Source organism: Larus michahellis, chromosome 7, assembly GCF_964199755.1.
Source record: "Larus michahellis chromosome 7, bLarMic1.1, whole genome shotgun sequence".
NCBI lineage: Eukaryota > Metazoa > Chordata > Aves > Charadriiformes > Laridae > Larus > Larus michahellis.
The window spans coordinates 39971516-39986010 of record NC_133902.1 but is presented as its reverse complement, the minus strand read 5'-3'; the positions used below and the strand labels follow the sequence as shown (position 1 = coordinate 39986010).

General features: G+C 34.6%; 1 protein-coding gene across 5 annotated transcripts in view; it reads left to right on the top strand.

Moving 5' to 3' along the window:
* The window catches only part of SCN2A (sodium voltage-gated channel alpha subunit 2), a 78814-nt gene that overhangs the window by 44170 nt on the left and 20149 nt on the right, over positions 1 to 14495 (top strand). For all 5 annotated transcript variants that reach the window (XM_074595672.1, XM_074595669.1, XM_074595673.1 and 2 more), the window contains exons 14-17: positions 40 to 278; positions 1206 to 1379; positions 3066 to 3422; positions 4866 to 5345. In XM_074595672.1, coding sequence (XP_074451773.1) covers positions 40 to 278; positions 1206 to 1379; positions 3066 to 3422; positions 4866 to 5345 — 1250 coding nt within the window. The remainder of the gene's footprint in view (positions 1 to 39; positions 279 to 1205; positions 1380 to 3065; positions 3423 to 4865; positions 5346 to 14495) is intronic.

Genomic DNA, 14495 nt, shown 5'->3' with positions numbered 1-14495 from the left:
GAAATATGTTTAAAATGTTATTTTCATTTTTCTCTCTAGAACTGGAAGAATCCAGACAGAAATGCCCACCATGCTGGTATAAATTTGCTAACACTTGCTTGATTTGGGACTGCTGTACTCCCTGGCTGAAAGTCAAACATATTGTAAATTTGATTGTGATGGATCCATTTGTTGATCTAGCCATTACTATCTGCATTGTCCTGAACACTCTGTTCATGGCCATGGAGCACTATCCAATGACAGAACAGTTTAGTGGTGTACTTTCAGTAGGAAACCTTGTAAGTATTTCATGATGTACCATGTATGTCAAATGCATTTTTCTTAAATAATTCTTCTGTGGCCCGTGTATATATATTTAAAAGAAAATATTGACCAGATATTTATAGGCCTGGGATAGTTGAATTTAAATTTAAGTTGTACTGAATCCCTCTTTTTGACATTTGTGGATTTCACCACTCTTGCTTTATGGAGCAAAAGATAGTAAGTTTTATTGAGTCAATATGCGTTTTGATTTTTGAAACCTTCAGCTTCTTTCATTGAAGCTGGTTAAAGGAATTTATCTAATATTTTTTCTTGGATGGGTACTTGCAAATCATAAGAACTTTCAGTTCGATTCCTACACCTGTTCCGCTCCTCACTAGCACCTCCTGAGGTCCTGGGTGTTCAGGGAATTGTAGAGGGAAAGACCCAGTAAGCATGGCAGACATACTGCAACTCCACAGGAAACAGTGAAATGGCGTGACAGTGCCTTCTGCAGGTCATTCTAAAGAACAACAGTTCTGCTTAACTTTCAGTATAATTTTTTTTCTTAATAAAACAATTTTCCCTCTCATAAACTTATCTTTTTGCCTAGATGCAAAAAGATGTCCCAAGGGCAAAGATGAGATCTAAGGAGGAAAAGCTGAGCATTAAAATCAGAAGAGGTTCCCTGTCTCGGTATTTATACATGCATATTAGCAGAATAGGAAAATCCCATATTTTTCCCATTTACATCTTTTTCTTTGGAAACCAAACATTGCGATGCATATGTGAGCATCAAATCTGAATTTAATTCCTAACTCCAAAGTATGGCAATATAGAGAAGCTATTCAGATATACAATGGATTTCTTGCTAAAGATATAACTCACCAAAAGTTGATAGTTAGTTTTATTTATTTTAATATTTTCTCATTTAACTGGAGTAAGAAACTGTATTTTCCTTGCAGGTGTTTACTGGAATTTTCACAGCAGAAATGTTTCTCAAGATAATTGCCATGGATCCTTATTATTATTTCCAAGAGGGCTGGAATATTTTTGATGGTTTTATTGTGAGTCTTAGTTTAATGGAGCTTGGCCTTGCAAATGTAGAAGGATTATCTGTCCTTCGATCATTCCGATTGGTAAATATACTAAACAAAATATGTTTCTACATTATATTTTTGTATTTTTGCATGTACGTTACGCATTTTTCGTTTAAACATTATATATTTGGCTAAGACAGAAGATCTTTTCATAAGAACTTATAAAATACTAAATTGCGTGCCCACTAGATGGCATGTATCTATTATGTCATTTGTTTTACATATCTTAGTAACGTCTATTTCTTCTTCAAGGTGTCAACATCAATTCAGTGAGTGTGCTTTAAGGATTAACTTTTTTTGATGGCAGTATCTCTTAGGGTCATTTTCTCCATAGATAAGGGAATAAAAAATGCAAGAGCCACAGGCCCTCACTACCTGTGACTGAAGATTAGTACATCGCTTAGTAAATAATGGTTTAGTTAACAAAAGTTCGTTCACAGTTTTAGCTGATAGACTTCCATTACCAGTTTGCTTACATGGCTAGTTTTAGAAGAGAGTAGGGTGGATAGGGATTTTTCATCACTACCAGCCTTCCTCTTACCATTCTCTGCAAGGGTCTATCTGCTGCTTAACAGCTTTTCTGTTCGGAAGTCACTACAGTATCTCTGTCTGTTATTAGATATCTCTGTCATGAATAGGAACTTGAAAAACCTTAGTCTTGATGAGCATTAGGCTAGCATGCAAGTTGATGTTCAAATCCTTTTCTGAAAAGACCTAGACAGTAAGAGACATGAAGATAGAATTCCTAGTCATCAAGCTCAAATTTTTCGTTAAATAAAGCAAAAAGTAAGATAAAAGTTAAATAACTTCCTTTAAAAAAGAGGGGGTTTAATTCATCTATTTGTTTCTTCTCTGTGTAGCATTATATTGCATTTTGCCTAAAGTCTAATATATGTCTGGACTGACTTGTCCTTCCATAATAGAATTATGTTTTTAACTTCATATCTATATATTTTATCAATGTCTCATCCCATTAAATTATATTTAGATTTAGATTCCTGTTAGTGTTCTCCTCTTTCAACTGTCTGAACACTTGCTGTATCTTTCCAAATAAATTACTACTTGTCTGTCTCAAATTGTACTTTAATATAACACTTTCCTTGTCTGTTTTTCTCACTGTTGTATGACAAACTTTGTAAGACACATTACTCTTATTTTAAATGACGGAAAGGATATTGTTAAAGATACTTGCAAGTAACTTGTATGCCTGTCATTAACAACTCTAGCTTGTTTCTCTTTCTAGGAAAACCATTTCTTCCATCTCTCTGCCAGTTAAGATGAGAGAGATCTGGGAGTGTCTGTACACATACAGTCCTGTCAGACTGATCACATTTCATATGTGCTGGTTTATTTTTAGTAATATTCTCTTAGAGTTAACTAAAGGAGAAAGGTTGTTTTGTCCAACTTGTCCAAAAAGTACAACTTGTTTATAGGCATCTGAAGTCACCAAAAGACGCAAAGTCTGAATTGGAGACTTAGTGATAATTGCAATGTAATTGAAACGAGCATAGAGACAGTATTATTTACTTCTTATGACTTGAATCAGAACTTAAGACTGCTGATGTCTAGTATTGTACAAAGAACTGGAAATACAAATTTTGTAATTAAAGTTTCTAAAGGTTACATGAGACGTGACTTGGACACAGGGTAACTGAAATATGTATAGAAATAATTTCATTACAATTAGTAACATGAATAACTACTTGTTATTCTTCTGTTTTGCAGCTTCGAGTTTTCAAATTGGCAAAATCTTGGCCAACTCTAAATATGTTGATTAAGATTATTGGCAACTCAGTGGGGGCTTTGGGGAACCTGACCCTGGTGCTGGCCATCATTGTCTTCATTTTCGCTGTGGTTGGGATGCAGCTGTTTGGGAAAAGCTACAAGGAATGTGTCTGCAAGATCTCCAGTGACTGTGAACTTCCACGCTGGCACATGCATGACTTTTTCCACTCTTTCTTGATTGTATTTCGAGTGCTGTGTGGAGAATGGATAGAAACGATGTGGGACTGCATGGAGGTTGCTGGCCAAACTATGTGCCTTACAGTCTTCATGATGGTCATGGTGATTGGAAACCTAGTGGTATGTAATCAGTGGGGATTTTTAAAAACTATTAGAACATATTTCCTATTTTTTCCGATTTAGAAATCAGAGAAGATTGGTGAAGGACTTTAGGAGATCATGTAATTAATTTCATTAAACTGACTGGTATCAATAGTGATGGAAAACAGTTGGTCTTCATGACAACATTTATGTCACTTAAAGGCTTACTGTTTCCACTTTCAGTCTTTTCTTTCTGAAACAAAATAAGCCTATCTGTTTAGTTTTTTCTCATAGATGATGATTTATAAACTACTTATCCCTTTTCATACTGGCCTCTGCATTCCTCCCAAGCAGCATTTTGGATAGAGGCAAAAGTACTGAATAATGTGGAATAATTATACTTCCATGTATTACACCCAACATTCCTTGTGATACATCCCCAAATAACACATGAAATTTCTGTACCAGTATTGCCTTCCTGATGCAGTCTATATGCCCTTTTCTGCAGTGCTTCTACCTTGTCAGTTTTCACACCTTCTGTATATGTACTTTTCATTTTTTTTAACCAAAATTTCCACACTACTGCTTCAGAATTAAATGCGGTATTGATTTTGAGTCATTTCACCAATTTACCATGGTTATGCCTAATTGTAGTTCTTTCTTGTTGAGTGCTAGCATCCCTTCTCTTTTTGGTATCATCCATGAATTTTATAAATATGCTTATCCACAGGCATAAATACCAAGTTTAACCAGACTAATGTGAGACTCCTGTGGTATACTTTCTAAAATATTCTGCAAGTTTGAACAGGAAGAATTGACAAATATAATTTTAATATAATTTTTAATCAGTTTTGCACAGTCTGTCATAATTACATGTAGTCCAAATTTCTCTTGTATGTTTGTAAAACGTCATGCAAGAAAGTCTGAAATAATTTCCTAAAGTTGAGGTGTATCACATCTGTGGACTCTTTATCTCTTAGCTAGTTTTCCTACCCAAAACAAAATTAGACTGATATATTCTTGGCAAATATATAACTTTATTATATTCTGAATTAAACACACTGAAACTATGGTCTGTTGAACTGTAGAAGACTGGAGTCTGCCTGCATTCCCCTGACTATGAACACTACAGTGGATGTAGCTTGCATATATTACTACCTCATGTTGTATCCTGCCTCCTTGTGTCATTCTTCATTTTGAGGAGCAGACCTGCACTACTTCCAGTGTGGAGGAGGAAGTCAAGGAACAGCTCAGATTTTCACCTATATTAGTCAAGTTAAACAAGCTACAAGTATTTTTGGCAAGTTATAATAAACTATGGGGGACAGGGATTATGGACTGGAAAGAATAGCAGGAAGGTGGGTTGAAATAAAGTGCTATCTGTGAAAAAAAAATTATGTCATATTGAACAACCCATAATGGAATTACTTTTATGACTTAAAAATAAGAGATCCAGTATATTTTCTCCTTACTGTCTTTTAGGTACTCAACCTCTTTTTGGCCTTGCTGCTGAGCTCATTTAGTTCAGACAACCTTGCTGCTACAGACGATGATAATGAGATGAACAATCTACAGATTGCTGTGGCAAGGATTCAGAAAGGCATAGATTATGTGAAGAGAAAAGTGCGTGAATTCATCCAAAAAGCCTTTGTTAGAAAGCAGAAAGTTTTAGATGAAATCAAACCTCTTGAAGACCTAAACAACAAAAAAGACAGCTGTATTTCCAACCACACAATAGTAGAAATAGGTAAAAATCTTGCCTATCTTAAAGAAGGGAATGGAACTACCAGTGGTATAGGCAGCAGTGTGGAAAAATATGTTGTTGATGAAAGTGATTACATGTCATTCATAAACAACCCAAGTCTCACTGTGACAGTGCCAATTGCTGTCGGGGAATCAGATTTTGAAAATTTAAATACAGAGGAGTTCAGCAGCGAGTCAGACCTGGAAGAAAGCAAAGAGGTAGGACCATTTCTATATTTAAAATGCTCTGATGCTTTTCTTTATTTCCTAAGGTTACTAGTGTTGAATTCAAATTGCTATTTAATTCTTGTATAACTGCATATGGAAACTTGTAATGGTATTTAAGGTAAATTGATGTAAGGTTGCTGGTTTTGAATGAGATGGTAGTACAAGTATTGCATTTACAGTAATAGTCAAGATGCATAAGACAATTTTTAAGAAAATTAACCCTTTTTTCTATTTTGTTTAGTTAAATCATTAACAGGAAAATTAACCAATTTAATAGCCCTGGATACCAAAAGTCTTACAAAATGTCGGGGTGTTATGCAAGTTTCTCCATGCTTATTTCATCAGTGCAGTTTATTTACTCTCTTGTCTGCTTTCTGGAGCGCCACCTGTCAAATTAACAGTTCATTCTAATGCTTTTAACCTTTTCTATATAGTCAAAATACATCTAGATACATCAGAAGTACATTTGAATACTGGACCAGCATCACTAAACAAATTCATATAAATCACTAATAACCCATCTGATAGTAGCAGAATCACTGAAGAAGTCAAATAATGGCCTTATGGTAAAAAAGTTATGAAGCTTTATATCTCAGTATAAGATCTTTTCATATGGCTACCCGTTGTCATTTTCAAAGCTTTAAGATATTTGAGTCTGTTACCCACTGTGACCATAATAAAATGTACCTCTTTCTGGCACAATGTGGTGCCAAATGGACATATCTGAGCCAGCACTTAGTGAGTTACAGTGGATGCTGAAGCCATTATTATTGTGTTAACCCAGTGCACTATCCTGCCAATTGTACATGGTGGAGGCACACCACTTCAACCGGAGTAAGTCTATGCTAAACTTAGTACTGATGCTAACTACTAGTATTACTAATACTAAGTATTAGCATGGGTATTTTTGAACAGTACTGCATGCTATGGCGTAGATATAAACTAACATCAAGGCTTTCATAAATTATTTCCTTGTGCTTGAATCTGAAGGTATAAATATAGATAAGATTCTAGTAATTCTCACGCTGAGATCCTTTTTTGTACAGAATGAATACACATTTAGTCATATTTTCTCATTTCTTATCAGAAATGTCTATTGTTCTTTTAATTTTTTTTCAGATTGCTTGTATTATTATTTATCTTACTCATCAAAACCATGACTTGAGTGTAGAGCAAAGCAGTTGTTGTAGTTTAGCCTTTAATTGTTCTGTGTAACAAAGAGGGTGATTATATGAAAGTTTCTTGGTCTGAATGGAGGATTTTGGTTGATTCTGTTCTTCTTTGTACATAGGATAAAAAAAGGAATCTTCTTCAGGCACCTTTACATTGCACAGGGCTTGTGCATTGTTCTGTCTTTGCATTGTTTTGCTGTTCCATTGTTTGTCCCATTGTTAACTGTTTCGAAACTTACTGCTGCCAAAGGAGCAGCAAATTCTACTGCTATCAGTGAGATCATCCGTAGTGATTGCATATGACAGTAATGGCACAGGTTCTTTTTCTGTCTTTTTGTAAATCACATAGTGTCTTGGTATAGGCCTGGTCCTTCTGGGTTTGTTCTTTTTTCCTGCTAATCGTGTTCAAGTCCATCTATCACTTTCAGCCTTTTCCCTGCTTAGCAACTAGTGATAGCTAGAGGATGTACTGAAAGTTTGGTAATAAAGTGTCTTAATTTAAAGTTAGGAAACAAAATACTTTGGATTTCTTCATCACAAAATATTTATTGCTATCTTGGTGGAGTAAAAAATACCTATCTGTCATTCTGTATTTGTCTGTAAAGTTAGTATAGTATTTTTATCAGTTTCAAGGGTGCTGTCAACCTAAACGTACCATTTTTCATAAAACATTCTAAATGCCTCAATTGGAAAGTTTGAAGAAGATACTGTTAGTTTATTCTGCAGATATACTGTAACTGGCAATGATGCTTTAGATGATATTACTGTATGAATGACACTAAAAGAAAATTTTCTGACACAGATACAATCTGAGATGTCTGGGAAGTCCTAGTATGATGGAAAGTATGCACCCAGGAAAACTCTCCTCTCTTCACTTCTTATTTTGTGCTTCCACCTGTATCATATTAATTCTGGTGATATTACTGATTCTGATACTACCACTACTCATGGTAGTAGTAAACCATGTTTTAAATTGTCCTATATAATTTTTCTGTGATTGTTCTTTTCTAAAAGTTATGAAGTTAATGTACGTATTAACTGAAGTTTTATGAAAATAGATTATAGCTCTGATAATGCTTAATAGGCATCTTCTCTGCAAAACGTAATTTTGAAGTGTAATTGGATTCTTCTAATTTAAATACTGTATGTTATTAAAATGACTAAGAAAGAAGTAATTTAAATATTTTCATTAGTGATTATTAGATTAATTAGTTGCTGAAGTCTGTTTTTAAAAATGTAATCATGGGACTGTTCTGTACTAGTGCAGTATTCTCCATTTCTTATGCTGAAGCTACAATTGTTGTGCAGAAAATAATTTGTGATTCACTGAACAGTGGTAGCAAGAAGCAGTCTGACTTTTGGTAGCGCCTAATGATTAAGGCATCTGTTTTGAGAACAAAATCTTCCACTGCTACAAAATATCTTCATAGTTTTTAACAGTCAGTTGTGGCTAAAATGCAGAAACTGCCTTGAAATAGGGACCAAAATCTGACTTTCCCATAGGAATTCCCTGATCACCAACATTCTCTCTTTTGCTTCTTTTTGTAGCTTGCTCAATCTTTAACTATTTACTGCACAAGAGCATTATGTCAGTAGAAGAGATGGAGGATGTACCTTATTCAAATCTATAGGCTGGTGGTTAGCAGGACTGAGTACGACAACAATGACAATGGTGCATCTGTTTCTTCATTGTATAACAGGATGATATGACTGCTGACTGTCTTCATTAGCCAAATCTTTCCTTTTCCAAATGGAAAGACCCCAACTGGGTTATTCTACAAGGTGACAAAAATACTGGTTTGAATTCCCTTAGGGGAAATTTTAAAGCGGATTATCCCTCATTTGAGACATGAACTCCAGTCCTTAAGGTTCCACCATAAAAGAAAGGCTTTCTCCTCCAGATACAATATTTAAAAGAAAACAGTGTCCTCATTGCATTCTTGGAGGCATTTAATCCAGTAAATGTGTGTGTTAATCATGCTTCAGGAACTGCAAACTGATCAGGCGATAAGACAAAGAAATGCATATTCAGTCAGGAATGAGCTAGTGCCAAGCAGTTTTGACTGATCAAGCCTGAAACTCTTTTGAGTGTATTCAGGGCAAAAAATTCTTACTCTTACAGAAGTCGAAAGTGAAAAACTGAAGGGAAATGTTCACAAATTTCAAGCATCTTCAAGAGAGACATAGCAGTTAAGCAAAGACATTGTGAGCATATTTCTTATTTAACTGCCTAAATTTCAGATACATCTTAATCACAAAAGTGCATTTTTTATCTTAATCCTAGTTCCTACTCTTCACTAGATGATTCTTATCCACCATGGGTTTTGATACAGAGAATGATGGCTTGTTAGCACAGGACCAACAGTCTTGTCATGAAAATGATCTATAGGAAAAGAAAGCATTGTTTAAATTAAAAAAATGACTAAAAATGGCTTTTTGTTCAAGGCTTCATCTTTTTGTCATGCCATAATGTGCCTTGCATTTCTTTCCTCTCATGGTTTCCCATTTATATGATTCTGCTGTTGCCAAGTGTTGATCTGCCAGTCACGTCATTGCTTGTACCACACATTAAAACAACTGAAGTTAGAAACTGCCACCAAACCGCGTTCAATTAGCAGTATCCCAAATGAAAGGCACTTTAGGCATCTATGTACTGTGAGAACACTCTGTACAAGATAGCCAGATGCTAATGAGTGCCTCTCTGTGTGCTTTTGCTTTTCTCTATGTATGCACATGCAAATACATATTCACTGTCGTGTAGGGCAATAAGCTGAATTTCTACAAAGTAATTATTGTTTATTAGCAAGTTTTAATTAAGTATATTAAAGTTTGGTAAATTCTTTATTATAACATACATCTTTTCCAGTGTTTTGATGTAAATGTTAACTAGATTATGCCTTTCTAGAAACAATACATACAGTATCGTATACGCCAGTAAGTGTGAATTTACAAGGAATTTTATAGAAAATTGCCTGAAACCTAAACCAGAATTAATTATGAGAACATTGTGTCCATAAGAATGGTAGTGGGGGCATACAATGTAATAAGGGAACTAGAGAACAAATCCCAAATAAAACTTTACCATGGAAGTAGGTCCATTAACAAATGTGGGACCACACTGTCTGTTGGCCTATACATAAAGGTCCATGGACCTGAGCTGCATTACTGCTATGCAGCGTAGAAACTATAATTTTTCCTTTTTAGGTCCTTAAGTACTACAGGGATGGTTTATATAGAAAATTTTGTAGTGCATGTATAGCTGTATAGTGATTAGATTTTTTATGCTAAGTGTAACTTCTAGGCTAGTAACTACACCAAGATATACCAGGTTACAAGATATTTTTAAATGCCTTGAAAAATACGGGATCTCCTAATGCTGTTGCAGACACCTTAATAATGTATATTTTACTTTAAGCAGTATTCAGTGCAAAAAGGCAAAGGTGCTGTGTCCTGAACTTCATTTCCTACCATTCTTACTTCTCACAGGAGTAGAACCAAGCTGGATCAGTCAAGCGGGCAGCTCTGGTGCCTTTTAGCGAGGCAGAGCATCGTGTCACCAATTTTACACAGGTTACCTAAGCAAGTTATACATCTATGTGTATATACTATATAATCACTTTTTAATGGATATTGACTGGCCTGCATGCTCTTCAGCTATGATCCTGTCCCATTCATTGCAATAAAGTACAAACATGCACAGCTGCTCTCTGCTGAGTCGTGGGACTCGCATCAAAGCATGGTCAGGCGAGATCGGCAGCCCCAATATTTCTGTGGTTCAGATGCTATACTTTCCATGATATTTTAATAGTATTTTGCAGTGCATGCTTTGTACCTTTCCCAATCTTGACGGTAAAGTTTTCAGGATTCTATTTTTGAAGGGTTTTCTTTCCTTTTGAAGGAAGATAGGATATGTAACATGTAAGCTATGTTTCTCATCAGAAGCTTATATAAGTCCATCTATAAATTGTGTTGATAACGAAAAGCTGCAAGCTATTTTGGAAAACTTTCATACTATTGTATTTTAGCTTATAATGAAGGTAACTTGCAAACTCGTGATACTTATGTTTTTATTTTTCACATTTTTTTCCTTAGAAATTCTTTTCTTCAGTACTCGTATAAGCATTTAGTTATTTTGGAGATGAATATGCAGTACTTGAAGCACCATTAAGCATGAAATTAATTTAATTTCCACAGTCAAAGCATGTGACCATCATTTGGTTAAAAAACCTCATACAAAACTGGTATTTGGCTGGTCAAACATTCAGAGATCAGTTCTGCTCTTACTTACGCCTACACTTACAAGTGTAGAGGTGCAAAGAGAAAACTGATAGCAAGATCTGGCCCAATTCAGTCTTACCATAGCTCTTTAATTTGTGCTTACAAATTGGCTACTTCCCCAAACATGTAAAATTGTCTGCCCTGAGAAACTTAAGCTTATTCTTATCTTACCACTAATAAATAAAGTTTAGTGGTCTAGTAAATAAGCTACTGATTTTGGACCAAAAGGTCTCCAACTTCAGTATGATTTACATGTCACCTATTAAACATTGCCATAATATTTACAACACCATAGTTGTATGATGCTGCTTTCAGTTTGGTAAATCAGTGTTGTTAAAATATACTTACTGCCTATCTTTTTGTCTTATATTTTGCAAGCAATTTATCTGCTAAGTCAGATTTTGGTTTAAAATATTCATTATTCAAAATCCTTTGATACTCTGAAGAATTTAGGCTTTGGATTGTTTGTGAATTGGTCACATTATATTGGCATATTGTGATTCATAGAGGATGATATTAAGTTGTTATTAGAGTTAATTGGAGTTCACTTAATTAAACTTTACAGACAGCAGTCTCTTGCTCTGTTTCAGAAATATCCTTTCATTATTACTTGTGTGAATTAAAAAGCCTTTTTAAATACCTTCCAGTGGGAGTGCTGTTGCAAATATTTCCACTGCTACTTACGATGCTTTTGCTTTCATCCAGCATTCCTGCAAGTATTTTCATATATGAAATGCTCATAAATAAGTAGATCAAAGGAATTATGAATAGCAATAAAGTACAGAGCAGACTATGATTTAGGAATCCTGGGGTTTTTTGCTGTATTTTCAAACAATAATCATCACAGAATTGTTTTGCTTTGATTTACAATGTTTTGGGTTTTTGAACTGATAGAGTTATTATGCCTGACTGTATAAGCACTAGAAAGAGTGCCATCCAGATTCCACTTAATTATACCAGTGGAACTACAATGATATTTACCAGTTGGTCAATTTTGTAGGTGATATAGCTGTACTGAAAAAGACTGCATAAGTTTGGATATAATATTGCCATTTATATCACAGAACATCTAATTTTCATACTGACATCCACACAGCACTGAGAAAATAAAAACAATATAATTTCCATTATGTAATATTTTCATCCATTATTTAATATTTTCACAGGTATTTATGAGGAAAGGAAATTAAAAGCAAAACCAAATTGTTGGTTTCTCTTGGCGCCATCTTCCTGCTTATGTCTTTTCTGCTCTTTGCTCCTTCAGTCCCCTAAATTATGATTTCAACAGCTATTAGTGGCATCCTGGCCAATCATGAAATCTCAGGCTTCATTAAAAAAAGTTAAACAAAGTGCTGTACAGCTAATGTCAGATAATCATCTTGAAAACAAACAAAGAAAGAAATGTTAGAAGCTCAAAGTGGCCTGGCTGTAAGTGAAGCAGAATTGTATGAATCTATGAGATGTTGTCGAGGCTCAGAAAGTAATTATGTCAAAAACTTCCTGACCTAATCTTGGCTGCTGCTTTTTGCAATGCTGCTCTGGTAGGCAAGGTGCTTTTCACTTCCAGTTTCTATCTTGAAAGCTAAACTAAAATCTGTATCTCATACTGTACTGTATTGCTGACTAAAGCATGACTGGCAAGGCTGTTGGTAGATGTGATGTAAAAGATATATATCTCTATGATGATCAACATATTGCTACTTTAGAACCCTGTGAGTACTTTTGTCCCCTTATTGTCTGCTGTGAAAAGGAGATGGAGTATGTACATTCTGAGGTTTTGAAAAGTAGATATTTCTGAGAATAATTTCCTTAGCATACTACTCAGAAAAAATCTAGCATCGTAACTCTCAAAGAATGTGTAATACTTGATCCTGTTAAATCTCGTAATAAGGGTGACTGAATACTTCTGAAACCTAGAGCCATGGTATAAAAAAGGCTTTAAAAGGACTTACTATGTTATCAAACATAACATTTGTGTTTGATAATTATCTTGTTTCTACAGATTCAGTTTTTTAAAAAGCTGTATACGTGTTAAGTATGTAGCATTGCCTAAATCCAGTTTTCATAGTGCTGGAGAGCAAAGAAGAATTTATCAGGTACAAAGGTAAATTTGAGATATGTTAAGGTAAAGAACTGGGACATATGCTGCATTCCTAACATACCAGGGTCTGCAGTTAGGGGTAGTCTAGCTATCCAGCTGGATTCCATATGTGTGGACACTGGCAAGTCACAGTGAGTGGTAGAAGAAGTCTTCCTATGTATTAAAGTATATGGACAAAACATAATTAGCAGTAACATGGTCTATTCCCAGGTGATTTTGTGTTGAGTACATAAAAATCAGTACAACATCCCTGGGTCAGTTGCTTTATATCAGAGCAGAAGTTTGCTGTGGAAATACGTGATTGTTACTGAAAAGTTTTCTTAGCATATTGATCTTAATTGATTTCGTAAAATCTTAAGAAGTTGTATCATAAAACCTTACTAGGTCTTTGTAATGCATACTAAATTTTATAAATATTGTATGCAATGCCATACAATAAATTCAATATTAAAAATAACAAATAAATAAACAAAAAAGAGGTAATCATTTTTGTTGAAAATTTTTAATTTTTTCTTCCCCAAATGATACTGGATTATTATAAATTGAATTTCTTGAATAATTTTTATAATATGCTTCTTCATATACTGATCGGGTTGTGGCTAAATTCTGGTATAATAGAACAGCATGCTAAGGAAATACTCCATTACATCAACAACAGAAGAGTAACTGAATCCTCAGTGGGATATAAGGCATTTAATTGTTGTGTTTCAATTATCGTCTGCTGTTGATTCAATTTAGGATTTTTCTGTTTAGCTTAACTCCTGTGATTATTATTACAGCTCTTTAAAAGAAGCATACCAGATTTTCAGTGAGAAGAGACTTGTAAGATACTACTCACCATACGTACTGCCCCACATAAATAAAGATGGTTTTCCGATGTTCCTGATAATGGACTGTTCTACTGATCATTTTCTACCTTTTCTACCTGATCTTTTTGGTCTCTCCATATAGTGGATATCACTAATCTTCCATCTTGAGTTAACTGTTAGTCTTGTGCAATTTCAGTAATTGGAATTCATTACCCTTTCTTAAAATTAACATGTGCTGATTAAACTAACTGCGTAATACCTGAGTTACTGAACTCTTTAATTTTCCTGTAAATGAATGGACAGCAGGTCTTTCAAACTTATGGTTTAACCAGTTCATAACTTCTGTTTGCTCTGCTATTACTACAGCATTCTGCTAGAAATGCTGTCCAGATTGGAATGATGCAAGCAACTTTTTAAGAAAACTCTACATAATACAAACAGATAGTCACTTCTCAGTTTAAAAATAATTTACTGTATTGTATTGATAAACATTAGTTTTTAACACCATATATAAATTTCTTTGGAATGTACCTTGTGTTTATGATATTTCTGGCCTTTTCTTAAACTGATTGACTTCCATTGATGTTTAAATGCTGCGGTCCTTACTTGAGGACTACAGTATTTATCCCATACTTTCCAGTTTCTCCATTTTAGAGGCAGTATTCCACAATGACCAAACTGCCGTGCACTACCTATAATTTGAGTATGTTGCAATGGGAAATTTGTTAACACTAATCTGCAGAAAAGTGTGCATCCGTGTTTTTGTACATTGGACCTAGCC